This window comes from Stegostoma tigrinum, chromosome 30 (assembly GCF_030684315.1).
Source record: "Stegostoma tigrinum isolate sSteTig4 chromosome 30, sSteTig4.hap1, whole genome shotgun sequence".
NCBI classification, from domain to species: Eukaryota; Metazoa; Chordata; class Chondrichthyes; order Orectolobiformes; family Stegostomatidae; genus Stegostoma; species Stegostoma tigrinum.
In genome coordinates, this window is record NC_081383.1 from 6,926,777 (window position 1) to 6,953,668 (window position 26,892).

The 26,892-nt window shown below is 43.4% G+C and overlaps 1 protein-coding gene across 2 annotated transcripts in view; it reads right to left on the reverse strand.

Annotated features, from left to right (window-relative positions):
* Positions 1–26,892, reverse strand: part of LOC125465635 (insulin receptor-like) — a 269,756-nt gene that overhangs the window by 202,025 nt on the left and 40,839 nt on the right. For both annotated transcript variants that reach the window (XM_059638575.1, XM_059638574.1), the window contains exon 2: positions 23,939–24,487. In XM_059638575.1, the coding sequence (XP_059494558.1) occupies positions 23,939–24,487 (549 nt within the window). The remainder of the gene's footprint in view (positions 1–23,938; positions 24,488–26,892) is intronic.

Consider the following 26,892-nt stretch of genomic DNA (forward strand, 5'->3'; position numbering starts at 1 on the left):
ACTGAGAACTGAGTTCAACTCTGCTCTAACAAGTGCAACACAGGGGACAAAGACACCAAACACTATGATAAGGGGGATAAAGCGACAGAAAGCAAACTAGAGAAGGAAGAATGGAATAAACAAATAGAAAGGAGCCATAGTCCACAATGGGCCATTGGCATCTCTTTACATTAGACGCAGACAACTGGTTATGTCAAACTTGAGGCTAACTACTGCTCAAGTATGGGAAAGGTGAGGAGAGAGGCCTCCACATGCTGTCACAGCAAGAATGGGGACTGAATGCACATTGTAGTCAACTAACTAACTGAGCCAACTGATGATAATCAGATGAGATAAAAATTGAAACCAAAAATAAATCTTGAAAGGGATGAAAAGAATCTCCTTTCAGACAAGTCCCCTGAATCACATTCCATGAATCAATGAAATGCAGAAAAGTAGTGTTTTTTTTAACCTGTACTATGAAAAACCGCATCTCACTTGTTTTCCTTTCTTTTCCCCTTTATTCTGCAATTTATTCCAAAGAGCTGTACCGAGGTATTCTGCACCTAGGATGGCACCATGTGGGGCAACACAAGGAACTTTCCGCTTTACTCCTGTACTTTTGTACTTGAATTCGTGACAATAAAGGATATTCTAATCTGGATACAGCAAGTAATGAGAAAGGTAAGTGGAATTTTGTCATGTTTGCTAAAAGAATAGATTTTGAAGTGTTGCTACAGCTATACAAGACATTGATGAGATCGCATCTGGAGTTGCAAAGAAATTTTCATCCCTTAACTTGAGGGGGGGCGACGTAGTTGTATTGGAGGCAGTTCAGAAAGGTTTGCTAGATTGATTTCAGAGACAGGGAGTTTATCTCATGAACAGAGATTGAGCAGTTTAGGCCTGTACTCTCCGGAGTTTAGAAAAATGAGAGGAGATCTAATTGAAGTATTCAAGAAACTAAAAGGGGGCTGATGAAGTCGACACAGAAAAGGATGTTTCCTCATTTGGGGTGATCAAGGACAAAAGATTCTAGGACAGGAGGAAACAGATTTTAAAACAGAGATGAAGAGAAATTGCTTCTCAGAAACGTTCATGAATCTGTGAAATTCACTACCCATGAGTGTGGCAGATGCTGAGACAGCTAAGGAGGAAAATGACAGATTTTTAATAAGTACTGGGTCGAAGGGCTATGGAGAGCAGGCTAAAGTGGAGCTGAGGTCAAGGTGACATCAGCCAGGATCATATTGAATGGTGGAGCAGGCTTAGGGGCTGAATTGCCTACTCCTGCTCCTAGTTACGATATTCTGATGTTCTCTTGAATCTTCTGTTCAAAGTGTGCAAGGTGTCAGAAGAGTTTCCAGAAATGTGTCAAGCACTATCTTCACAATCAACTGGAAAATGAATTGTCCAGGAGATTCAGATGGGGTTGATGCTATAAATAGGATATGAGAAAGAATCATGTTACATCCTTAACAGTTTGATGATCGCGACATGAACAACCATACAATCCTTCAGCACTCTCATCATCAAAATATTAAAGTGTCTCACTAGAGAAAATGAATTCTCCTGCATGTTTAGCATTAATATTCTGTAAATGTCGGTATATTTGCCCAATGCACAGCTGTCAGCAGCAAAAGGCTGTGAAACTCCACATTAGCTGATGCAATATTTACGGCAATAAAGACACAGCACTACAGCTGGAACACAGCTCTATACCAAGAGTTGAGTACAATAACTTCTCTGTTTGAAAATGTATAACTACATTTTTTTAAATGCTTTCCAAATTTTCTCCCCAGAAGGGGTTAAATGCGATACAGCTTCAGAACTGCTCTCCAAGTGCTACTGATCTATTCAACTACACCAGAAATCATGAGCTAAATCACAACCGCATACAAACATCCACATGCCCAGTAAAGCTCATCAGAAAGTCCTTCTCCATACTGCTTTGCAGTTTGACCTAGATTACATGCTCAAACCTTGGAGCATGAGTGAAATTGTCAAACTGCATTTCTACAGCACCTTTCATGAACTCAGGATAACTCAAGGCAGCTGACAGCCAATTAAGTACTTTTGAAGTGCCATCACCATTATAATGTGAGAAACCCGGCAAACAATTTGTACAAAGGAAGGTCCGACAAAAGCAATGCCATCATGACCAGATAATCTATTTAAGTGGCACTCAGTGAGAGATAAATAACAACCAGGATACTACAGATAGTAAGAACTGCCGAAGCTGGAGTCAGAGATAACACAGTGTGGAGCGGTAGGAACACAGCAGGCCAGGCAGCATCAGAGGATCAGGAAAGTTGACTTTTCAGGTCAGGACCCTTCTTCAGAACTTTCTGAAAACTGTGTTCCTCCAGCTCCACACTGTGTTATCTCAGGATACTAGAGAGACCTGCACAGCTCTTCATAATAATATTTGGCAGATCATTTAACACCTTATTTGAAAGGCAACTCAATGTCAGCACTCCCACCACACATTACCAAAACATGGGCCTCAATTTTTGTGTTTCAATCTCTAGAATAAGATTGAAATCACAATCTTCTGACTCAAGAGATGAGTGTGGTCCCAAATCCATTTCTGACATGATAAAGGGTAGAGCAAGACTTTCTGAAATCTACATACGTGGGCAAGCGTTTGATAAAAAGAAAAACCTCAGTGAATCTTTAAAGTTCAGTTTATTACGGTAACAGTGGTGGAAAAGGACTTTTTTTTTTAAAGAGAGGAAGCAGTTTTAAATACATTTTGAACTCTTTAGACCTCCAAGGGATGACTGAAGTTTGCAGATTTCACCCATTACCGTGAAAAATCAATAACAGTAAATGAAACGTGTGAAAACACAAATCATTCATTTATTATAAATAAATTTAACAATGAAACATTTTCTTCAGAGCCTTGCTTTTCCTATAATTCCAGCTGACTTCGTTGTTCTTCCCCAAGTAGTTTAAAACACCATTATTATTGTTCTCATGAGTACGCTAAGTAGCAACTGGAGACAATACATTTTGTTAGGAAAACATCAATAGCTATATTCTGAAGGGAAATGGGCTTGGTGCCATTTAGGGTTAAGAGCTCACAGGGTATTGGAATCTGCATCTCAGTTTAATAAATGTTACGGAAATAAATGGAGTTCTAGGTTTCATCATTAGAAGTGTACAATGCAAAAGCCAACAGGAACTGTTGGGTCCCTATATAAAACAGTAAGACAGACCACAGATTAGAGTGTGCCATATTGGTCTCCATTCAGTAGCAAGACTATAAACATTGTACAGAAAGTACAATGTTAAATCCTGCTGCCTTGTGTGTTAAGACTGAGGCCTTTTTCTCCATCAGAACTTATAGACTAAGTAACAACATGATAAAAAAAATCCTTAAAACATGAAAAGAAGTAGAAAGGGCAGATAAGAAGCAAGTTGCCCCCTGTAGTTGACAGATGAAGAAAAAGAAACCAAAAATACAACAAAAAAATCAAAGAGAGACTTTAAACATACAGCAGGAATAGCTTCTTTATGAGTTAAGGCTACAGGCAAGATAGAAATTATAACAACATTCATGGTTAAATTGTTTTGGTAGATGAAGCAAAAGGGGACAAATAGATAAAAGGACAGATAAAAGCAACGAGGACTCTGTTGTGAAGTGAAGGACCACCTGGATTGGTAGGGCTGAATGGCCTGCTTCTACACTCTTAACGTGTACACATGTCTGTGTATTCACTGCCTACCTCATAGGGGAACAACCTGCGGGCACCTGACAGAAGGCAAGATGTGAATCTTAAAGTTACTAATATGTAACCCATGTCTATTCTTTGCTTTTTTTTGTTCAATCTCCTTTTGTCTGCCACTGTAAAACTTTCTCTGTGGCAATGACGTCTGCAACCTGCAGCATATTGATCGTTCTGCTGTTATAATGATTACAAGGTCCAAAGCATCAGACACTACACAGGCCAGAAAGGAAAAGGTCATGCACTATGGTGCAGCAGTTCATCGAATTATAGAAACCTACAGCACAGGAGAAAGCAAAGCAGCCTTTTGTCCTCTTGCTTTGAAACAGCAGCCGTGCATCCCACCTCCTGTAATTCTACAGGGTCAGCCTCAAGAATTTGTCTAACTCTTTTTTTAAAATTCATGTGATCAGCCTCCACCCTGTTTTGAGGTAGAGATTTCCAAATTCAGGCAACCCGGTGAAAATATTTTTCCCCACCTTACCTCTCAACCTTTTTCTATAAATAATAAGTATTGTACAAATAAAGACACAGCACTACAGCTGGAACACAGTTCTATTCTAAGATTAGAGTACAGTAACTTCTTTGATTGAAAATGTATCAGTACGTATTTGTTTTTAGAAATGCTTTCCAAATTTCCTCTCGAAAAGAGGTCATGTGTGATACAGCTTCAGAACGGCTCTCCAAGTGCTGCTGATCTATTCAACTACATCAGAGATAATGAGCTAAACCTCACCCTTATTGAACATCCACATGGCCAACAAAGCAAATTATAAAGTCCCTTCTCCACACTGCACAGCAGTTCAACCTAGGTTACACGCTCAAACCTTGGAGTATGAATGAAATTGTCAAATTGTATTTCTACAGCACCTTTCATGAATTCAGGGTATCTCAAGGCATAGGACAGCCAATTAAGTACTTTTGAAGGACAATCACCATTATAATGTGACAAACCTGGCAGTCAATTTGTACAAACGAAGCTCCTACACTTAGCAATGCCATCATGACCAGATAATCTGTTTTAGTGACGTTCACTGAGAGATAAATAATGAACAGGATACTGGAGAGACCTTCACAATTCCACTTCATAATAACAAAGTATTAACGGACCATTTAACATCTTATTTGAAAGGTTACACCTCAAAGTTCAGCACTCGCCATGCACATTTCTGAAGTGTGAGCCTCAAATCTTGCGTTTAAATCGCTAGAATATGATACAAATCAATTTTCTGACTCAAGATGAGTGTGTTCCCAAATAAATAATCTTCCTACTTTCAGTTTTATCATTTGTACTGGCACTGCCAAGCAGTCACTCTATACAGCCTTGTTTACTTTTATTTAATATTCCATCGTTCCCTCCAGCCATCTTCAGTGGCAATGCTCTTGCCCTGCTTGTTAGTCTGTTTTTCTGCAAACAATGCATCTCAAAAACATAGAACATAGAACATAGAACAGTACAGCACAGAACAGGCCCTTCAGCCCACAATGTTGTGCCGACCATTGATCCTCATGGATGCACCCTCAAATTTCTGTGACCATATGCATGTCCAGCAGTCTCTTAAATGACCCCAATGACCTTGCTTCCACAACTGCTGCTGGCAACGCATTCCATGCTCTCACAACTCTCTGCGTAAAGAACCTGCCTCTGACATCCCCTCTATACTTTCCACCAACCAGCTTAAAACTATGACCCCTCGTGCTAGCCATTTCTGCCCTGGGAAATAGTCTCTGGCTATCGACTCTATCTATGCCTCTCATTATCTTGTATACCTCAATTAGGTCCCCTCTCCTCCTCCTTTTCTCCAATGAAAAGAGACCGAGCTCAGTCAACCTCTCTTCATAAGATAAGCCCTCCAGTCCAGGCAGCATCCTGGTAAACCTCCTCTGAACCCTCTCCAAAGCATCCACATCTTTCCTATAATAGGGCGCCCAGAACTGGACGCAGTATTCCAAGTGCGGTCTAACCAAAGTTTTATAGAGCTGCAACAAGATCTCACGACTCTTAAACTCAATCCCCCTGTTAATGAAAGCCAAAACACCATATGCTTTCTTAACAACCCTGTCCACTTGGGTGGCCATTTTAAGGGATCTATGTATCTGCACACCAAGATCCCTCTGTTCCTCCACGCTGCCAAGAATCCTATCCTTAATCCTGTACTCAGCTTTCAAATTCGACCTTCCAAAATGCATCACCTCGCATTTATCCAGGTTGAACTCCATCTGCCACCTCTCAGCCCATCTCTGCATCCTGTCAATGACCCGCTGCAGCCTACAACAGCCCTCTACACTGTCAACGACACCTCCGACCTTTGTGTCGTCTGCAAACTTGCTGACCCATCCTTCAATTCCCTCGTCCAAGTCATTAATAAAAATTACAAACAGTAGAGGCCCAAGGACAGAGCCCTGTGGAACTCCACTCACCACTGACTTCCAGGCAGAATATTTTCCTTCTACTACCACTCGCTGTCTTCTGTTGGCCAGCCAATTCTGTATCCAAGCAGCTAAGTTCCCCTGTATCCCATTCCTCCTGACCTTCTGAATGAGCCTTCCATGGGGAACCTTATCAAATGCCTTACTGAAGTCCATATACACCACATCCACAGCTTGACCCTCATCAACCTTACTAGTCACATCCTCAAAAAACTCGATAAGGTTTGTAAGGCATGACCTACCCCTCACAAAGCCGTGTTGACTGTATTTGATCAAGCCATGCTCTTCCAGATGGTCATAAATCTTATCCCTCAGAATCCTTTCTAACACCTTGCAGACGACAGACGTGAGACTTACCGGTCTATAATTGCCGGGGATTTCCCTATTTCCTTTCTTGAAGAGAGGAATTACATTTGCCTCTCTCCAGTCCTCAGGTACGACTCCAGTGGAGAGCGAGGATGCAAAGATCTTCGCAAGTGGCGAAGCAATTGCATTTCTCGCTTCCCAAAGCAGCCGAGGACAAATCTGATCCGGGCCTGGCGACTTGTCAATCTTAATGTTTGACAAAATTTTCAGTACATCAGCTTCCTCTATCTCTATCCATTCCAGCATGCACACCTGCTCTTCAAAGGTTTCATTCACTACACAGGTTGTTTCTTTCGTAAAGGCAGAAGCAAAAAACTCATTTAGGGCTTCCCCTACCTCCTCAGGCTCCACACACAAGTTCCCTATGCTATCCCTGATCGGCCCTACTCTTTCTTTGACCATTCTCTTATTCCTCACGTAAGTGTAAAATGCCTTTGTGTTTTCCCGGATTCCTTCTGCCAAGCCTTTCTCGTGCCCCCTCCTGGCTCTCCTCAGACCATTTTTGAGCTCCTTCCTTGCCTGCATGTAATCCTCTCTAGCTGAACTTGACCCTAGCTTCCTCCACCTTATGTAAGCTACCTTCTTCCTTTTCACTAGAAGCTCCACCGCTCTCGTCATCCAAGGTTCCTTTATCTTACCCCGTCTTGCCTGTCTCAGAGGGACATATTTACTCATCACTCCCAACAACTGTTCCTTAAACCATCTCCACATGTCGATAGTTCCCTTACCATGGAACAACTGCTCCCAGTCCATGCTTCCTAACTCGTGTCTAATCGCATCATAGTTTCCTCTTCCCCAATTAAATATCCTCCCATTCTGCCTAATCCTCTCCTTCTCCATAGCTATGTAGAATGAGAGAGTGTTATGGTCACTATCACCAAAATGCTCTCCCACCACAAGATCTGATACCTGCCCCGGCTCGTTTCCGAGCACCAAGTCTAGAATGGCCTCTCCCCTCGTCGGCCTGTCAACGTACTGCGTTAGGAAACCCTCCTGAACACACCTTACAAAAACAGCTCCATTCAAATCTTCTGCTCGAAGGAGGTTCCAATCAATATTAGGAAAGTTAAAGTCACCCATTACAACAACCCTACTGCGTCCACACTTTTCCAAAATCTGTCGACCTATGCTTTCTACAATCTCCCTGCTGCTATTGGGGGGCCTGTAGTAAACCCCTAAAACAAATGGGTAGATTTCAATGATTCTTGTGCATGGATAGGATGAGGTCCAACCAAGAAATGGTCAGCTTTTGTTGAAGACGCCAATGAGAAGCCAGATTTTTCACAAGATTTGTAACATAACATTCAGCGAACTGACTTTACTTGGAAAGAAATGGATCTTCTCAACTGCTCTGGTGTAATTGCTCAAACAGCAGCATCTTCACTACAGAGAGGTTGTTGGATGACAACAGGCCTGGCTCCAAGAGACAGATGCTTTTCAAGAAAAGTGACACTTTTCAGTTTTGCATTTGCAAAGCATCAAGCAAAAAAAGGGAAAAGCCTAAAAGGAAGAGCTTCTTAGTTATGATAACATTAAGACAGATTGGCAGAGGTGTGCGCCCTCTTCACTTGCTTTCCAATGGATTTGTCTTTCTTATAAACAGATATTTTACCAGCATTTGAACAACGTCTGTTGTCCCAAAACTCCTGCAATTCCCTTCCTTGTGTGTTTTTTAATTGACTTACTAGTTTGACCACAACAATCAAGACTCAATCCTGTTGATGTTTGCAATCGTTTTCCAATTATGTAAGTATGATATTTTCTCAAGTTTCACTCCACATCAGTAACACTGCCCTATTCACCTCTACCTACTACTTTATCATGTCAAAAATTCAGCCACAACAGTAAAATATATGTTTGAAAAATGAAAATATTATCTAAAATCGCCAAAAGATTTTCAGCGTAGTTTACTAAATGAGGTGCTTTTTAAATACATAACTCACAAATGTTGACAATGTAAAAAGTTTCTGTAATAAAAAATTTTAAAGATTAAAGTCATTCGGGACACAGTGCAAAAAAAAATTATTGAAGGGAGAAGTTAAACTGGATAAAAAGATTGAGAGATGTCACGTCATGAGAGTTTTACCTCAGATAAGGTTAAATGTTCCACAGCAACCATTCTCAAATGAACACACCCTTTTAGATTTCACTCTTGCTCAGGGTCATATAAAAGCTTTCACAAAAAAGAGCAGGAGTCCAATTTACAACAAACAGAGATCAGATAAATAGCAACAGTTGGAAGAATTTATTTTAAAAAGGCATGGTGAACAAAAATTCAAAGGAATTTTTCTGAACTGGTCGGCCACTTTACAACATCACGATCTCATTACTTTTCTAGCAGTGATGCTGTTAAGATTCAGTTTTTTTAAATCTTAGAAGGGTGAATGTTGACAACATCCACACTGGGAAAATAAACTCTGATTGCACTACCTAGATACCAAATCAATTTGCCTGCCCATCTCCAAACCCAACACTGTAGCCTGTGTAGGGACAATGTGTTTTAGGAAATTTTCAGCATGTATTTCAGTGCCTGCACATTTAATTCCACTCCAACAGGTCAAAAACTGAAGGGCTCCACAATTTGTGTCGCTGTAATCACAACATTGTTTTTACAGTTAATTCCAATAAAAGTACTGAACATATTTGGACAAGGGAAAGGGTTGGTTGAGATCATAATAAAAGGCAGCATCATTTAAATCATTTTGAACAACAATCGTGAGCTTAGACACACCCTCATCCATATACGGTTGGAGGCTGAGCATTCAGATTGCTTTCTATCTCTGTGGACAAGATTAAGCAGCTGTTTTGCTGAAGCAACAAAAATAAACGTCATTTTGATAGTTAAATAGAGCTTTAGTCAAAATAATTGACTGGGAATTGCACACTGGAAATCTGGCATGAGTCAATGGATTTCATTCTAAATAGTCACTCATTCACTTTAATTCTTGAGATTTACTCACCTTTTTCCCCTGATTTAGATTACCCTCCCATTTAAACTAATCATCTGTTCAAAATCTGACTCATTTCACAATGTGTGAGCAAATACAAACCTGAACAGTGGCCCAGCTGATTTGCACAATTGATAAGAACACCATTATGTGGTTCGATTGCATACTTGGCCATGCATGCCAGGGAGTAACAAGTCGAATAAAAAGAACCACCACAGTCTCCCTCAATTTGGCTCCTGGTTTTAAGTTTAAAGTCAGCTTCTCCGTATTGGCAAACTACACCATACTGAAGCCAAGAGGGATAATTCAGGAGAAATGGTCATTCAACAGTGAAACTGTATCGATTCTGATTGGACTAATATTTATACTTCTTTAAAATTAAATTTTTCTAAAAATGTTAATGACATTTGAAAAATGCCTAAGCTCTCCTTGAATTCCATAACGGATGCTCACAAGACATTTACAAATTTCTAGCCCTGTAAAATCACAGTTGTTACATCACCAAAGGTAGCCAATTGAGCCAGTCTCTGGACTTGCTCTCCATATGAGCAATGCATCAAGTGCCATTTCCCCCACCCTTCCCCAGAACCCTTGCACATTCTTTCTTTCAACTAAATATCTAATGCCCTTTCAATGTCTCAAATGACTTTGCCTCCACCACACACACTGACCGTGGACGTTGGACAAAATTTAATTATGCAGGCATTAAACATGTATTACCTTGGAAAGACGGAGACTAACATTTTTAAATGCTGCAATATAATGATCACAATTTGTTTTTTTTCCCAAAGTAGCTCCAAAATTGGGGGAAAAACATGTCATGTTGCTTGCCACACATCCCAAAACAAGGTATAACAAGCAATTCTTTATAAAGGACTACTGCATTCTTGCATTGTGCTGGCACTGCATCTGAAAACTGTTTCTAAACTGAAACTTGAATCGCTGTGTTTGTTTTAATGTAATCCGACATGCTATTTAGACACTGTGGTTCACCACAACCAGATTTAATTAACTGGCCTGAACTGACTCAATGGCTGTACTTAAGGGAGGAGAGTCTGCACAAATTTAATTCCAATTATTCATCAAGAGATTTGACTGTCTGAAGCCGAAACTGCAAACCTGAAGAAAAAGAACTAATCCCAGTAACTTGTTAAACACCAATTAACTTCCAAGAAATGTTTGCCTGATGAAAATTGCCACTTAACTTTTTTGTTTTAGAAATATTGACAATTCTTTGATGCCTTAACTCTCCTGTGTGCTTATCTGGGACAAAGAGGCATCTCCACTTTGGTCCAATCCACTCCCGTCACACCTTGCTCACTCAACTGTACTTTGGATCACAACAGTTAAACTGGAGTTAGCACAGACCTTACAGGGTAGGATCCAGCGCTGGAACTGGGTCGACTACTGGGGTACCGTGGTAAAGAATAAATGAGTGAGGGGCAATCACAGACATCTTCCAAGTTTGCAATTACAGCCACCTGGAAAACCAATGGTGGCAGATGCAGGGAATTATCATCTGATTTGGAAATATATTGGCTGTTCCTTCACTGTAACTGGGTCAAAATCCTGGCACGCCCTACCTAACAGCATTGTAGGTATACCGACACCCCAAGGACTGCATCAGTTCAAGGCAGGGCACTGCCACTCTTTCATAGGTAATGGGGGGGTAGGTAACCCACAACCGATGAACAAAAAGAGAATCCACCTGCTCTGCTTTCCTCCCAGCTGTTCCCCTGTCTACTCCCTGCATGTATGGCCTACAGTCTTCATTCCCTCAAAATTCTAATACCTGCCCCACCCCCACCAAATTCAAGGTGTGCGCCTGTTTTATGCCTGAAAGGTTAAACAAATAAAAAAATGTGGATGCTGGAAATCAGAAACAGAAACAGGAATTCAGCAGAAACTCAGGAGATAGAACATACATAGAACATTACAGCACAGTACAGGCCCTTTGGCCCTCGATGTTGTGCCGACCAGTCATACCGACCTCAAGCCCATCTAACCTACACTATTCCATGTACGTCCACATGCTTGCCCAATGACGACTTAAATGTATCTAAAGTTGGCGAATCTACTACCGTTGCAGGCAAAGCATTCCACTCCCTTACTACTCTGAGTAAAGAAACTACCTCTGACATCTGTCCTATTTCTTTTACCCCTCAATTTAAAGCTGTGGCCCCTCGTGCTCGCCGTCACCATCCTAGGAAAAAGGCTCTCCCTATCCACCCTATCTAACCCTCTGATTATTTTATGTTTCAATTAAGTCACCTCTCAGCCTTCTTCTCTCTAAGGAAAACAGCCTCAAGTCCCTCAGCCTTTCCTCGTAAGACCTTCCCTCCATACCAGGCAACATCCTAGTAAATCTCCTCTGCACCCTTTCCAAAGCTTCCACATCCTTCTTATAATGCGGTGACCAGAACTGTAAACAATACTCCAAGTGCGGCCGCACCAGAGTTTTGTACAGCTTCACCATAACCTCTTGGTTCTGGAACTCCATCCCTCTATTAATAAAAGCTAAAACACTGTATGCCTTCTTAACAGCCCTGTCAACCTGGGTGGTAACTTGCAAGGAGCTGTGTACATGGACACCGAGATCTCTCTGCTCATCTACAGTGCTAAGAATCTTACCATTAGCCCTGTACTTTGCCTCTGGTTACTCCTACCAAAGTGCATCACCTCACACTTGTCTGCATTAAACTCCATTTGCCGCCTCTCAGCCCAGCTCTGCAGCTCATCTATGTCTCTCTGCAACCTACAGCATCCTTCGTCACTATTCACAACTCCACCGACCTTAGTGTCGTCTGCAAATTTACTAACCCATCCGTCTACGCCCTCATCCAGGTCATTTATAAAAATGACAAACAGCCGTGGACCCAACACCAACCCTTGTGGTACACCACTAGTAACTGGTCTCCAGGATGAACATTCCCATCAACTACCACCCTGTCTTCTTTCAGCAAGCCAATTTCCGATCCAAACTGCTATATCTCTCACAATCCCATTCCTCCGCATTTTGTACAATAGCCTATTGTGGGGAACCTTATCGAACGCCTTGCTGAAGTCCATATACACCACATCAACCGGTTTACTCTCATCTACCTGTTTGGTCACCTTCTCAAAGAACAAAGATCTGGTAGCATCTGTGGAAAGAAAGCTGAATTAACCCTTGAAAGGCACTGGATCCACAACAATAGCTTTGCTTTCTCTTTACAAATGCTGCTAAACCTGCTGAGTTTCTCCTGCTAACTTTGTAACTGAATAAGACAGACAGGTTCTGCAGCCAGAAGCAGGCATGCCCATCTCATTGATATCTGGTAGTAAATATTCACCTACTCAAAAGCATTCTTTTTTATTCACTCTTTGGGAGGTGGGCATCAGTGACTGGACCAGAATTTATTGTCCATTCCCAATTGCCCTGGAGAAAGTAGTTCTCAAGAAGCTGCCTTCATGAACTGTTGCATTCCATGCGCTGTGGGGTAGACCCACCTTAACATCAGGGAGGGATTATTAATAATCTCCATATGCCTCATTTCACTTTATGAGCATTATAAAGAATTATAACTTAGATGCAGGAATCATGATTATGAAGTCATTTGAAAAGGGATCCTTCAATGGAAAGTGTTTTGAGAATTACCAGACTAGAAAATTGTGGCCCATTCCCCATTTCCAAGATCTCATGGATAAGATTTGACTGCTATTCTGGTGGCACTTGCAATAGGTACTGCGAAATTAGCCACTTCCTTCTTTCAATCGGAGAACTTGCAATTGGCGCAATTTTTCGCGGGGGGGGGGGGGTGGCATCCAGTTGTGAAAATCCCCCCGTGATCTAGCCAATATTACTGCCTCAATTATCATCAGCCAAAGCAGACTAATGTGTTATTCATCTTGATCACTCTCGAATGCAATGGAAGCAGAATCAATTGGGGACTTCAAAGCCAATGGGATTAATTACCTAAGGAGAAAAGAAATTGCAAGGTTACAGGCAAAAGGTGGGGACAGGGCTAGGTGAGTTAGTCTTGCAGACAGCCGACACAAAGGTGACGGACAGAATGACCTCTTTCTAAGCCATAACCATTCTATGATTTCATGTGCACTATTACCTTACACAAGCTGATGGAGTCATTATTATTACAAACCACTCCAAAAATAACATGGACAACATCTTAGCAAAGCAACAGCCATTGTACTTGAATGGAACATAAGACAGGGCACTAGATGGCCAAGCTGCCATTTTCAGTTCTTCAAAATTCTTCACTTAAAGGCAAATTAACTCAAAGGAGTGCGGCACCCAATGGCCCACACACTGCGTGCAGTGTCGCAACTGCTCGCCATCAACAACAAGGGACATCTGAGAATCCTAAGCTATCCTCAGTGCCATTCTATGACTACGCAGGTGTTTTTAAATTTAGCACACAAAGGAAAGTAACGTGAGAAATTACTGACACCAATTTGCATGGTGCTTCTCCATCCAATGCAGACTTTTAAAAAATTCAGATCCCAGTACCCAGTGGAAAAAGAAATCACTGCTCACCAAATGGAAGCCACTGCAGTGAAAGGACCAAAACTTAAACAGGACGAGTGTCTATTCAGAGGGAAGAATAATATTCCCATTAGAGAGTCAGCCAAGTTGAAATAACTTGCACCCTTGAACTTGTAACTTTTGAGCTTGATGTTTAACATTTAATCAATTCAGTGAACAAGCTCAATTTTATTTTAAACATTCTAAAGCTCTACCTGCAGAATCCCAAGGCATTTTTAAAAAATATTGCATTGATAAAAATAGGCTCTCAACTTCTCTTCAGGTAATTAATATTCAGGTAATTCTTAAATAAATTATGTCAGAGAGTAGGAGGAGGAACGTTCACTAGCCATCTTCAAACAAATCAAAATTACCAGCTCCTTACTGCACAATGCTGCTAACCATTGAGAAAAGCAAGCCGAGAATAGATAGGAGTATGGCTACGCATGCTGAAGGGCTGTGCCCCGAAATGCAGAAGAACATCAACTTATAAACCAACAAGCAACTAAACATCTACAGAAAGCTCTGCACTACACTGGAAGTGTCCAACAGTCACGTTTAATATCATCATCTGTTCAACAAATGAAGATTTTATAAGCAGCATAATACCCAAATTGTTTCCTGCTCTAATCTATTTTGAGCTTCAGGATACAATGGAGATAATTTCAATTACAAAAGTTTGCCCACTTATGCTACTTGAGCTGTTCCACTCATTTCTCCCAGAACCTCTAACTCTGATCCACACACACCAAAATGCCAGTCATATTTCTACTTAGCTGTTCACTAGGGTTAGGAATATTGCTGGCTAGGCCAACATTTGTTATCCATTCCTAATTGCCCAAAGGGCAGTTCAGAGTCAATCCCATTACTGAGTCTGGAGTCACATGTAGGCCAGATCAGGGAAAGACAGCACATTTCCTTCCCTAAAGGGACATTAGTGAACCTGAGTCTGGGTTCTGGATTACCAGTCCAGCGACCTTACCATTACACTGTCTCTTCAAACTGTTTTTTTTTGACATTATCCATCTGTTTAGATCTGGCTCTTTATCTAGTTCATTTCTGATAACTCTACAAAGCTCCTATTTCTAATTTAGTTTACTTTTTATTAAGTTTGCCTCTCCAGTTCTCTCCATTCTTCATAAATCTTGGCCATCCAATCACAGGTCACTCAACTGAACAAGCCAACACTATGTGTATCATTGCAACTCGGCTTCTTAACTGTTCAAGGAGCAAAGTGGCTTGGGATTTACATGCATTCCAGCCTGAGGTGAAGGTGTTCAGACAAGTGATGTGGACTTGTTGGATTGTAATAATGTTAAAAAACAAAACCAAACAACTGCAAGTGCTGGAAATCAGAAACCAAAAACAGAAACTGCTGGAAAAACCTAGATCTGGCAGCACCTGTGGAAAGAAAACACGCAATTAACATTTTGGACCCAGTGACTCTTCCTCAGAGGTGGGTTCTCAGGAAGGGTCACAGGACCAGAAACAATAACTCTGCTTTCTCTCCATTAATAATGTTGAGTTGTTTTTTGGAGATCACAAATATTCCTGATTGCATTGTTTTACTGAAACTCATGTATTTTGTGGAGATTTATTTTTAGTTGCTTGAGAGAAGATGGCCCTCCCCTTATACAATCTGGTCTGCAACAATGAAGGATCCAAAAAGGCCGATTGGTGGAGAGTTGCTAGATTTTAACGCAGAAACAATAAATGCATTATTCCAAAATTATTATCCAATAAGCAATCTCTACCCAGTAAGTTTCCCTTCTGGAGCATTAGCTTTGCAGCCTTAAATTATAAATGATTGCCAATTGTACCTTTGCTCTTGATAAGCTCCACTGTAACACGAAATCTACTGTACATATTAGCTCACAAATAGTTAAAATTTCTGTCTACTATGCTACTTGAATCTGGGACAAGTTTTACTAATGCAATATTAGTCTTTGTTTCATAGTGTGCAAAAAGAGAGCTTTTCCCTTTAAAACCAATACCCAGGGAGTCTGGAAGCACCCCGAGGAACAGCCATCAGCCCAACAATGAGAAGAAAATAAAATCGCTGGTGCTTTGATTTATGGTAAACCAATCATAAAAGTTGGCCAGCTAACAGACAGTCACCAGCACTAACCTTCACTGCAAACAAGCAATAAATAATGCATTACCCAAACAGCGTAGTAAACTGCTCATTTTATAAAATGAGTGCCCACTTAGGCTCAAAGGACATATAACGTACAAAACACCAAGTAACCCAGCGCAACACTGATGTGCTTCTTGCTGCTTTGCTGCCGACCTCAGACTAGAGACTATTGTCTGGGGCCCCATCTGTCTATTCCAGTTGATTCAGGTGAATGCTGATGTACCCGCTTACAATTTTTTTCGAAAAAGAAGCAAGAGGGATTTTCAGGCACCCTGGCCACACATTCTTTCTTCAGCCAACACCACTAGAAACAGATCAAGGCATTCATGTCATTGCTGTTTGTGGTATGGAGCTGTGCACAAAATGGTTGCCGTGTCAGCCCACGCAAGAGAAATCACAGAACTTGCAAATAAATGGTAGCATATGAAGCATTTTGAATTTTGACAGACCTTACAGAATCATAGGACTTTTTAAAATATTTTTCAATTGAAGAATGAGAAGTTTGCAACAAAAGAAACTTATTGGGTAAAATAAAAATGCCAGGAGGGGAGCTACAAATGGAAGCAACGTGTGGCATAGACATTGTGCCATAAATGTGATGGTCTGACACCTCCACAACATGGTGAAGGGGGAATAAAACAGCTGATGAAATGTTAACTGTCGAACTACTGCTGTTAATCAGCTGATAGTGCTACAGCAGGATACCAGAAGAGCGGTTTAAAGAATAGTGAGAGTCAACACCACCCCTTTACCCAGTTCAAGTCTGGCAGAACTCCCATGTTGTTTTCTGTGCAATCGAAGTGTCACAGTCTTATTCAGACCATTTTACTTCATTGCAATAAAAGATGTTCTCCATTCTGCCTGTTCAGTAAAAGAGTCTTGTATTCTGTGCTTATGGAGTGCTTCGTGATTATGGGTCAGTCATTTGTTAATCTTGCACTCCTAAAAATTAATGGCATAAATGTCAATGTAACTTTGCAGTCACGCCCTGATCTGTTTCTCTCTTTAACGGACAGAGTGACAGAAGGACAGGCAGGCAGAGACACAAGCAGGCAGCCAGGCAGAGACAGACAAGACAGACACAAAAAGGTTCCTTCTGCGTACAGCACTAATCTGACGTAGGATTGTCAGGCTTTAAGCAATCCTCCTGGCCCCTTTGGGCTGTCTTTCTTCCCATCCAAACCTCACACCCACCGAAAGAAGAAGCATTCAAAGGCAGGAATAAGCACATAACATGCTCAAAGTGCATGCAATCTGGTGCAGAGTATAACTTGCACAGTTCTCTCATGCTACACCCTGATCCTGTGGCACAACAGTGGACTTTCAAGTTGCAAGGAAATACTAACAGCAGCGAACACCAGATTCGGAGCTGCAGTTTCAAGGGGGACCCTGCTCTCTTAAGCATTTTAGGAATTCCAGTGATTTTCAACAAAAAAATGCAGGGTTTTTTTTTAAACTTGTGCTTCATCTCCACCCAAAGGAAAACAAAGAGAAGAAATCTGAAACGTAACTACAACTGTAGCATGATTAAAAGGACTTACTAGTTCAATATTGTCAATAGCAAATAAAGCAACATGGCTTTAATTGACAGCACATGGATAATCTGCCTTTAATTTCCTTTGTTGTGAGGCAGCCTTCCCCTCCTCCATGGTCTATTCATTATATGCTATCCAAGCTATATACGTGGCTTCAAAAAAAAACTAGCCCATCAGTTGAACACATTATTATATGGTTACATAAACCTCACTGACTGAAAAACATGCTAGAAATCACGTGGGCCAGTGATGGAACAACAGTTTCTCTCTAAGCCAGAGCCTTGTGCAATAAGCTGTTACCAGAGGCTAGGAGGGGGAGTTGCAGAGTGGGCTTCCTTCCTCCAACAGCAACAGGTTATGCAAGGAGAAGCATTTGCCAGTTCTCAAATTACCACCTCCCCTCAAATACCCTCTTAAAAAAAATCTGAGTGCCCACACAGCAGCACATGTAAATCACAAGTGATGCATGAGACTTTGAGCAGGATTCTGCCTCTGCCACCAACTCAGGACCCCGATCTATTGTGGTTAAATATCAGAACAGACACAGGATGCAATCACTTTTATAAGTATGCACTCTCTTTCAAGGCAAAACGCTCCTCTAAAGTTTACGAGTGCCCAATAAGGACCAAGACTGTACATGTATACCCAACTTGACACCACATAGCGTCGGGACACCTCTCAGTGGTCGGGCTTCAGGAGTGGGACATCTGACCGGTCAGGCTAGCTGCCGCGGGACATCTCCCAGCGGTCAGGCTAACCGGCGCGGGACATCTCCCAGCGGTCGGGCGAACCGCCGCGGGACATCTCTCAGCGGACGGGCTAACCGCCGCGGGACATCTCTCAGCGGACGGGCTAACCGCCGCGGGACATCTCTCAGCGGACGGGCTAACCGCCGCGGGACATCTCTCAGCGGACGGGCTAACCGCCGCGGGACATCTCTCAGCGGACGGGCTAACCGCCGCGGGACATCTCTCAGCGGACGGGCTAACCGCCGCGGGACATCTCTCAGCGGACGGGCTAACCGCCGCGGGACATCTCTCAGCGGACGGGCTAACCGCCGCGGGACATCTCTCAGCGGACGGGCTAACCGCCGCGGGACATCTCTCAGCGGACGGGCTAACCGCCGCGGGACATCTCTCAACGGACGGGCTAACCGCCGCGGGACATCTCTCAACGGACGGGCTAACCGCCGCGGGACATCTCTCAACGGACGGGCTAACCGCCGCGGGACATCTCTCAGTGGACGGGCTAACCGCCGCGGGACATCTCTCAACGGACGGGCTAACCGCCGCGGGACATCTCTCAGTGGACGGGCTAACCGCCGCGGGACATCTCTCAGTGGACGGGCTAACCGCCGCGGGACATCTCTCAACGGACGGGCTAACCGCCGCGGGACATCTCTCAGTGGACGGGCTAACCGCTGCGGGACATCTCTCAGTGGACGGGCTAACCGCCGCGGGACATCTCCGAGCGGTCAGAATAGCCGGCGCGGGACATCTCCAAGCTGTCGGACTAACTGTCACGGGACATCTCCGAGCAGTCGGAATAGCCGGCGCGGGACATCTCCGAGTGGTCAGGCTAACCAGCGCGGGGCATCTCTCAGTGTTCGGGCTAACTGGCGCAGGACTCTCTCAGCCGTCAGGCTAGCCAGCGCGGGACATCTCCGAGCAGTCGGGCTAACCGGCGCAGGGTATCTCTCAGCAGTGGGACTAACCGGCGCAGGATATCTCTCAGCGTTCAGGCTAGCCGGCGCAGGACATCTCTCAACGGTCGGGCTGACTGGCGCAGGACAGCTTTCAGCGGTCGGGCTAACTGGCGTGGGACAGCTCCCAGCAGTCGGGCTAACCGACACGGGTTATCTTTCAGTGGACGGGTTAACTGGCACGGGACATCTCCGAGCAGTCGGGCTAACTGGCGCGGGACATCTCTCAGCGGACGGGCTAACTGCCACGGGACAGCGAACCAAGCAGCAAGGGACTGAAGCAGTTGGGCTCTGATCAGCTCACAATATCTAGAGTCATGCCGTCATTTCTACATTGCCAAGGCAACAATTTCGCTACAAGCCAAAGCTGACAATATGGTCACACACCATCAACAGAGTCCATAAAATGGCCGCAGCAGAACGGTCAGTGTGATCAGTGGCGCTCTTACGCGACCCAAAAGGTCATGGGTTGAAGCTCTCTTGGAGGAACTTTTGCGTGTGCAACTCAAGTGTAGCACCAAAGTGGGAGACAAGGGATTGTTGCAAAGGGAGAGATGTGCTCTCTCAGTTAAGATTTCAGGTGCTTCATACAATAGTCTTGGGGATGTTTCACTTGTTTGGCCAAAATTTGTTGTCCAGCACAGTTTCTGATTTGATTTATTATTGTCACATGTACCGAGATACAGTGGAATGTATTGTTTTGCTAAACAGGCAAATCATACCTTACATCAGAAGAACAGAACAGAATGCTGAATATATTGATACAGAGAAGGTGCAGAGAAAGATCAACTCAAATATATGACAGGTCCATTCATAAGTCTGATAACAATGGGAAGAAGGTGTTCTTGAATCTGTTGGAATGTATTTTCAAACTTCTGTGTCTTCCGTCTAGTGGAAATGAGTGGAAGGGACAATAACTGGATGGGAAGGATCTTGATTATGTTAAATACTTGCCCGAGGCAGTGGGAAGTATAGGCAGGGTCAATGGAAGGACCATTTCCACTCCCCCTCCCATTCTTTAGATGACATGCCCATCATGGGCCTCCTGCAGTGCCACAATGATGCCACCCGAGGGTTGCAGGAACAGCAACTCATATTCCCCTTGGGAACCCTGCAGCCCAATGGTATCAATGTGGACTTCACCAGCTTCAAAATCTCCCCTTCCCCTACCGCATCCCAAAACCAGCCCAGTTTGTCCCCTTCCCCCACTGTACCACACAACCAGCCCAGCTCTTCCCCTCCACCCACTGCATCCCAAAACCAGTCCAACCTGTCTCTGCCTCCCTAACCTGTTCTTCCTCTCACCCATCCCTTCCTCCCACCCCAAGCCGCACCTCCATCTCCTACCTACTAACCTCATCCCACCTCCTTGACTTGTCCGTCTTCCCTGGAATGACCTATCCCCTCCCTACCTCCCCACCTATACTCTCCTCTCCACCTATCTTCTTTTCTCTCCATCTTTGGTCCGCCTCCCCCTCTCTCCCTACTTATTCCAGAACTCTCACCCCATCCCCATCTCTGATGAAGCGTCTAGGCCTGAAACGTCAGTTTTTGTGCTCCTGAGATGCTGCTGGGCCTGCTGTGTTCATCGAGCCTCACATTTTGTTATCGATGGAAGGAAGGCTGGTTTGTGTGACAGACTAAATAGTGGGCTCTCTCAGGTTGCCACATTCTGTTTGGTGATAATGGTCTCAGGGTGTCGTTGGTTAGTAGGATCACCCAGGATTTTGATCTAGCGATGTCAATGGAATGACGGTTCATGTCTAAGTGGAATGTGGATTGGAGAGGAAATTGTATTTATTAATGCACCTGCTCCCCTTGTATTGTAAGCGCTGCTTTGGACGACACTTTTCAGGAAGCCTTGCTGTACTGTCGTGTAGCCACAATACCCTGACAGCTGATTAAACATTATTTTATCAGCCTGTTTTGTCATGGATATAACCAAATTTCGAGTTCTGTTAGAGCTGCAAACACCCTGACCGACTGAGAGCGTTCCATCAAACTCTGGACTTGTGCCTTGTTTATCTAGTCTTTCACTTGATATGGGGATCATCGGCTCAGCCAGCATTTACTGCCAAAATCTAATTACCCTGGAGAAGGTACTGATGAGTTGTCCATTTGAACAGCTGTAGTCCTTGGGGTGTAGGTACACCCCACATTGTTAGGTACCGATCTCACCAGCCACACTGAAGGAACGGTGACATGTTTCCAAGTCAGGATGGTGTGTGGCTTAACTTGCAGATGATGGTGCTCCCATGCATCTCCTGCCCTTTTCCTTCTTGATAACTATGGTCCTGGGATTAAGAGGATGCTGTCTCAGAAGCCTTGATGAATTTCTGCAGTGCACCTTATAGATAACACATGCTGTCATGGTTGCTGAGCATTCATTGAGAAGACAGCAAATATTTGTGGACATGGTGCCAGTCAAGCTAGCTCCTTTGTCCTGGGTGGTGTCATTTTTCTTGAGTGTGGTTGGAGCTGCACTCATCCAGGCAAGTGAGTAGCATTCCATCATATGGCTGACTTGGGTCTCGTAGCTGGTCAACAGTCTTTGGAGATTCAGAGGCCACAGTCACCACAAAATATGAAATGTTTGATCTATAGCAGCCACAGCATTTATGGGATGGTCCAGTTAGGTTTCTGCCTTTTGATGGTCTCAGAATGCTCAAGGCAGGAGACAGAGCAACTAGAAAATCACCAAATGTTATGTTTCCTCATGTCAGAGATGATCATTTATTGGCACGAAGGTATCTTGTCAATACAAACATGAACTGTCCCACTTCCGAGGTTTTGCAGATGGGACTAAACATTGAACAATTATCGGGAGCAAACTCTCATCTCCATGAGTGAATGCAAAAGATCAATTTGCGTTATTTGAAAAGGAGAAGTATCTTCCCATTGTCAGTCAACATTAATCTCTCAACAACATCTTGCCAAAAATAAAATGCATATTAGGACAGCCATTTATCCCATTCCTTTTCTGGGATCTTTCTCTAAGTCACCAGCATTTTTTACACGGATGGTGACCCTCAGGTTAAACCACCGCCAGTGTCTCTCTCTCTCTCTCTCTCGACTGAGAGAACAACTCTAATGGTCCACTGGGATTATGGTAGCTTTACTGTATGGTTTAAAAATAATTTATGGGATTCTGGAACATGCTAAAGATGTGAAAGAAAGTAATTACACAATAACTTCTTTTCTTTCAATGCAAACTAGTACTACGTCAGAACAATGTATCTCTTTTGAATTCTTCCATTTCAATTTGAAATCCCAATGCTGCTAATATGAAACATTTGAGATGCAAATACTTATCTTGTGTTTAGCAAAGGCTGCAAATGAAAACAAACCCACATTAGTGGAGCGCGCGCACGCGCACGCACACACACACACACACACACACACACACACACACACACACACACACACACACACAGTGAGCTCCACCCATACCAATGCTGAGTCAAACAAAAAGACAGCAAGTCAGCCCACACCCACATCTCCACCAGTTCCATCTCTAGTTTCCCCAGATGCGATAGGCAAAGCAGCAAATGTATATCAGCTGTTACTTTTATCAGCTCAGTGGAGGGACCAGTTGCGTTAATTGCAAAGTTAATCAAACTCCTGACAGTCACATGCTGGACAAGCAATGAGTAAATATCATAATCATTCTTGATCATTGCCCACTGAACCCAGCTGGAAAATGCCACCGTGAGAAAGCAGAGCACCACTGTCAGCTGTGATGCCTTCAGCAGTGGAACAGCTTGTCCACATGTGGCCGTATGGACCACACACTGTCTGCTAGTTGCGTGCAGTGGTGCAGAATTTGATCTTTTCACTAATTCCAGGATTCAGAAGCAGTGAATTACACCATGACTGACACATACCCTTCCAAATTCCCCTTCCTCTCCACTGACACATATCCTTTGATAACCTTAATCAACAAAAAAAATCTGCCATCCTTAGCCTAATACACTTTATCACATGAAAGCAGGCACAGAAATCTGAGAGCTTAGTCGAGGAAAGTTAAGCCATGCCAAATAATGCAACTATACACATGGAGGTGGGAGTATTGAAGGTATTGTCTGGAATACGGCAAATCAGAGCTTCCCAAAATCTCTCACAGTGTAATCTCATTTTAAAAACTTCAAACTTTCTGAGACACCACTGAAAGTCTTTTTTTTTGTAAGTAAGTATGTTGTTAAGTAATGGAAGACTTCAGGGGTTGAGCATAAGGAGGGGCGAAAAGGAGGCAGGATTCCTTGGAAAACAAAACCACCACCAAGAGGTTTCTCTGCAGCAGCAACTGGGCCTCACAGAGCAATCCATTAGGACACACTCAGCAGGAAAACAAAATCATCAACATTTAAAGAGGCTTTACAGACATCAAAGTGCTGTTTGAGTTGTGTAGCAGCCACTACTGCCTCTGAGCTCGTGACCTCCAGGAGGGGGGGTGGGGTGGTGGAGGCAGGCAGGGGTCACAGGTTAGGAAGCTCTGCTGTAACCCCAGCAGAGAAAAAAATAAATAAACAAGTAAATGTTTTCCAGCATCCTTTTGTAGCCACTCGTGGATTTAGTCACATCATCCTACCTCTTTGGCAGTGTTCACTTGTCCAACATCGATGGTTAAACTGATCGTTGAATACAGTCTGGGCACAGTTGCTTTTCCCCCTTAAGGCGCCTGGACACACGTCACCGCACTCTCTGTCATCTTTATTCGACTTTATGTAATTGTCCTCCACCGAGTCCAGAATCTTCGACCAGTCAAGAGTGGACAGGTAGCAGAGCTCTGGGTTCTTCTCAATCCTCACTGCGCCCCGGGTGATGTTCACAAGGTTGTACAGACCAATCTCCTTGAAGTGCAGCATCTCAAATATCACCAGAGCATAGTTGAAGAAGAGCCTCGTCCCACGGATCACAGTCAAGTTCGGGAAGAGATCTTTCAAGCTCTCCAGGCCGTAGACGCGGAAGAGGAGCAGGTAATCCGTGATCATTGTGAGCTCTGGGAAGCTCAGACCACGGAAATCCTCGGGTTTGGTGCCAAACATCAGCAGGATCTGCAGACTTCCCTCGATGACAGTGCAGTTTCTCAGCTGCTGCAAGTGTGTAATGTTGTTTCGAATATCTATGCTTTGACAAACTGTGGAGAAAAAGAAGAGGGGAGAAGGTTAATGCTTATGGCAATGTGAAACAATGCACAGCCTACGATCATTGGTTCATACCCAAAAAAATTCAACAATTCACATTAGCTCTGTGAGATTCTACCTTTTCAAGAAATTTCGTGAAATGTTTCTATAGACATGTAAGATGGGAATATTGGGAATTGGAATTAACAAAATAAAGTGGTTCTAATGCCAAGAGATGACAACAGCAAGCAAAATTAATCTGCCTCGCTTCTGTGCTCGTGTTGCTAACCAAGTTTGAAAGGATAATTACTGACAGAAGCAGCTATACGAATAAAATATTTCTAAAAACATACTTTCAACACAAGCAATTTTCACTTATTCACTTTTAACACAGTTGAATGTGCCAAGGTACTTTACAAGAGCAGTTATCAAATAAAATGCGATACCAAGCCACATTAGCACATTCAAGATAGGTGTCCAAAAGTTTGGTCACAGTTCTATCTGAGGGAGCGTCACAAATGACGTGAGAGTGGTGGAGAGGTTTCCAAAGAGAACTACAGAGTGAGGCCCAGGCAGCTGAAAGCACATGTACCAGTGATCTTAAAATCAAGGAACAGGAAGAGTTGAGGAACGCAAAGTTTTCGGACGGCTGCTGGAATGAAGTTATGGAACTAAGTTGTGGAACGAGGGTGGGGCAAGGTCACGAAGAGATTTGAACACAAGGTCTGGAAGCTAAAGGTTTGGGTATTGCCGGATCAGAAGCTACTTTAGTCAGCAAGCACAAGGAGTGGTGAATAAACAGAACTTGCCATGATTTAAGAAAACGGTCAGCAGAGATTTGGAAGAGCTTGTTGACTAAAGCAGCATGGTGAAAAGCTGGCCAAGAAAGCATTGGCATGGTGATGTCAGAGGTACAATTTCAGAATTATAAACACTGCAAGATGTCTTGTGTGTGTGCTTCATCATGGTGGCAGAATTAAAAAGCAAGGCAGACACATTTGAGAAACCTCACAAACTTTAAGTACCTGAATAAACACACTGAGTGTCATAACATTCAAGGCTATGGGCCGAATGCTGGTAAGTGAGACTAGTGCAGATTTAGCAGTATGAATTTAATGGGCCTCTTCCGTACCGAAAGACTCTACGATTTCCATTCACAGTACTTTCCATGACTAGAGGGCATCTCAAATTTTTAAATGGTAGCCACCACTATAATGTTGCAAATTTATGGACAACAGCTCCCACAAGCAGCAACATGATAATGACCGGACAATTGTCTGATGAAGGGTCTAGGCCTGAAACGTCAGCTTTTGTGCTCCTAAGATGCTGCTGTGTTCATCCAGCTCCACACTTAATTTAATCAGTGATGTTGATCAGTCAGGGTGCTACTGCAGAACTTCTCTGCTCTTCATCAAGATAGGGCCACAAAATCTTTCAGGAACACAAGATAGACAGAGCTTCAATTCAAGGTCCATCTGAAAAACACCAATTCCAACAGCACCGCCCACCCTCAGCATTTTGCAGAGCATGTCAGTCTTGATTTTAGTGCTGGAGCCCCACTGTCGGTCTGGAACTCGGAATCTTATGACTCAGACGCAACATTGCTACCCACTGATAATGGGAACTGCAGATGCTGGAGAATCCAAGATAATGAAATGTGAGGCTGGATGAACACAGCAGGCCCAGCAGCATCTCAGGAGCACAAACCCTGCCGCTTCGGGCCTGAAGAAGGGTCCAGGCCCGAAGCGTCAGCTTTTGTGCTCCTGAGATGCTGCTGGGCCTGCTGTGTTCATCCAGCCTCACATTTCATTGCTACCCACTGCCTTGTAAAGGTAAAGTTGCCATAGTCCTCCTACTGGATCACAATGCTACTCTCTTATTAGAGAAAGAGATGACTAGTGGCAAGTTTAACATGAGGATCACCATACCTCAGGCGAGGAGCCAGGGTCAGAAGGTGTAACTGTCATGAGAACGTCAGCCAGTGTTGGAACTGAACCCATGTTGTTGGCTTCACCCTGCATCGCAAACTAGCTGACACCACACGGTGCAGCTCTCTGTTAATCCACTCCTTATTTCCTAGTCTCATACCGCTCATGTTAAAAATGCTTCCTCAAAATTCATCTTTGCAGTAGTGTGTTTATCCTTCCCTTTGCTACGTTCGTATTAATTAGCCTCAAGCATCTCCAGATTTTTACAATGACAGTACTATCCTTGTAACTACATATCATTCCTACTTTTGCACTGAATGTAGAGAGTTGTATCAGGACAACCCAGATGTAGCAGCTTTGCTCATCCCTGAAGATCACATGTTCAAATCCCACTACACAGATTTGATCACACAATCCAAGTCACAGGAGGAATGACTGGATCGCCTGAGCTTATACTGACTGGAATTCAGAAGAATGAGGGGGTGATCACA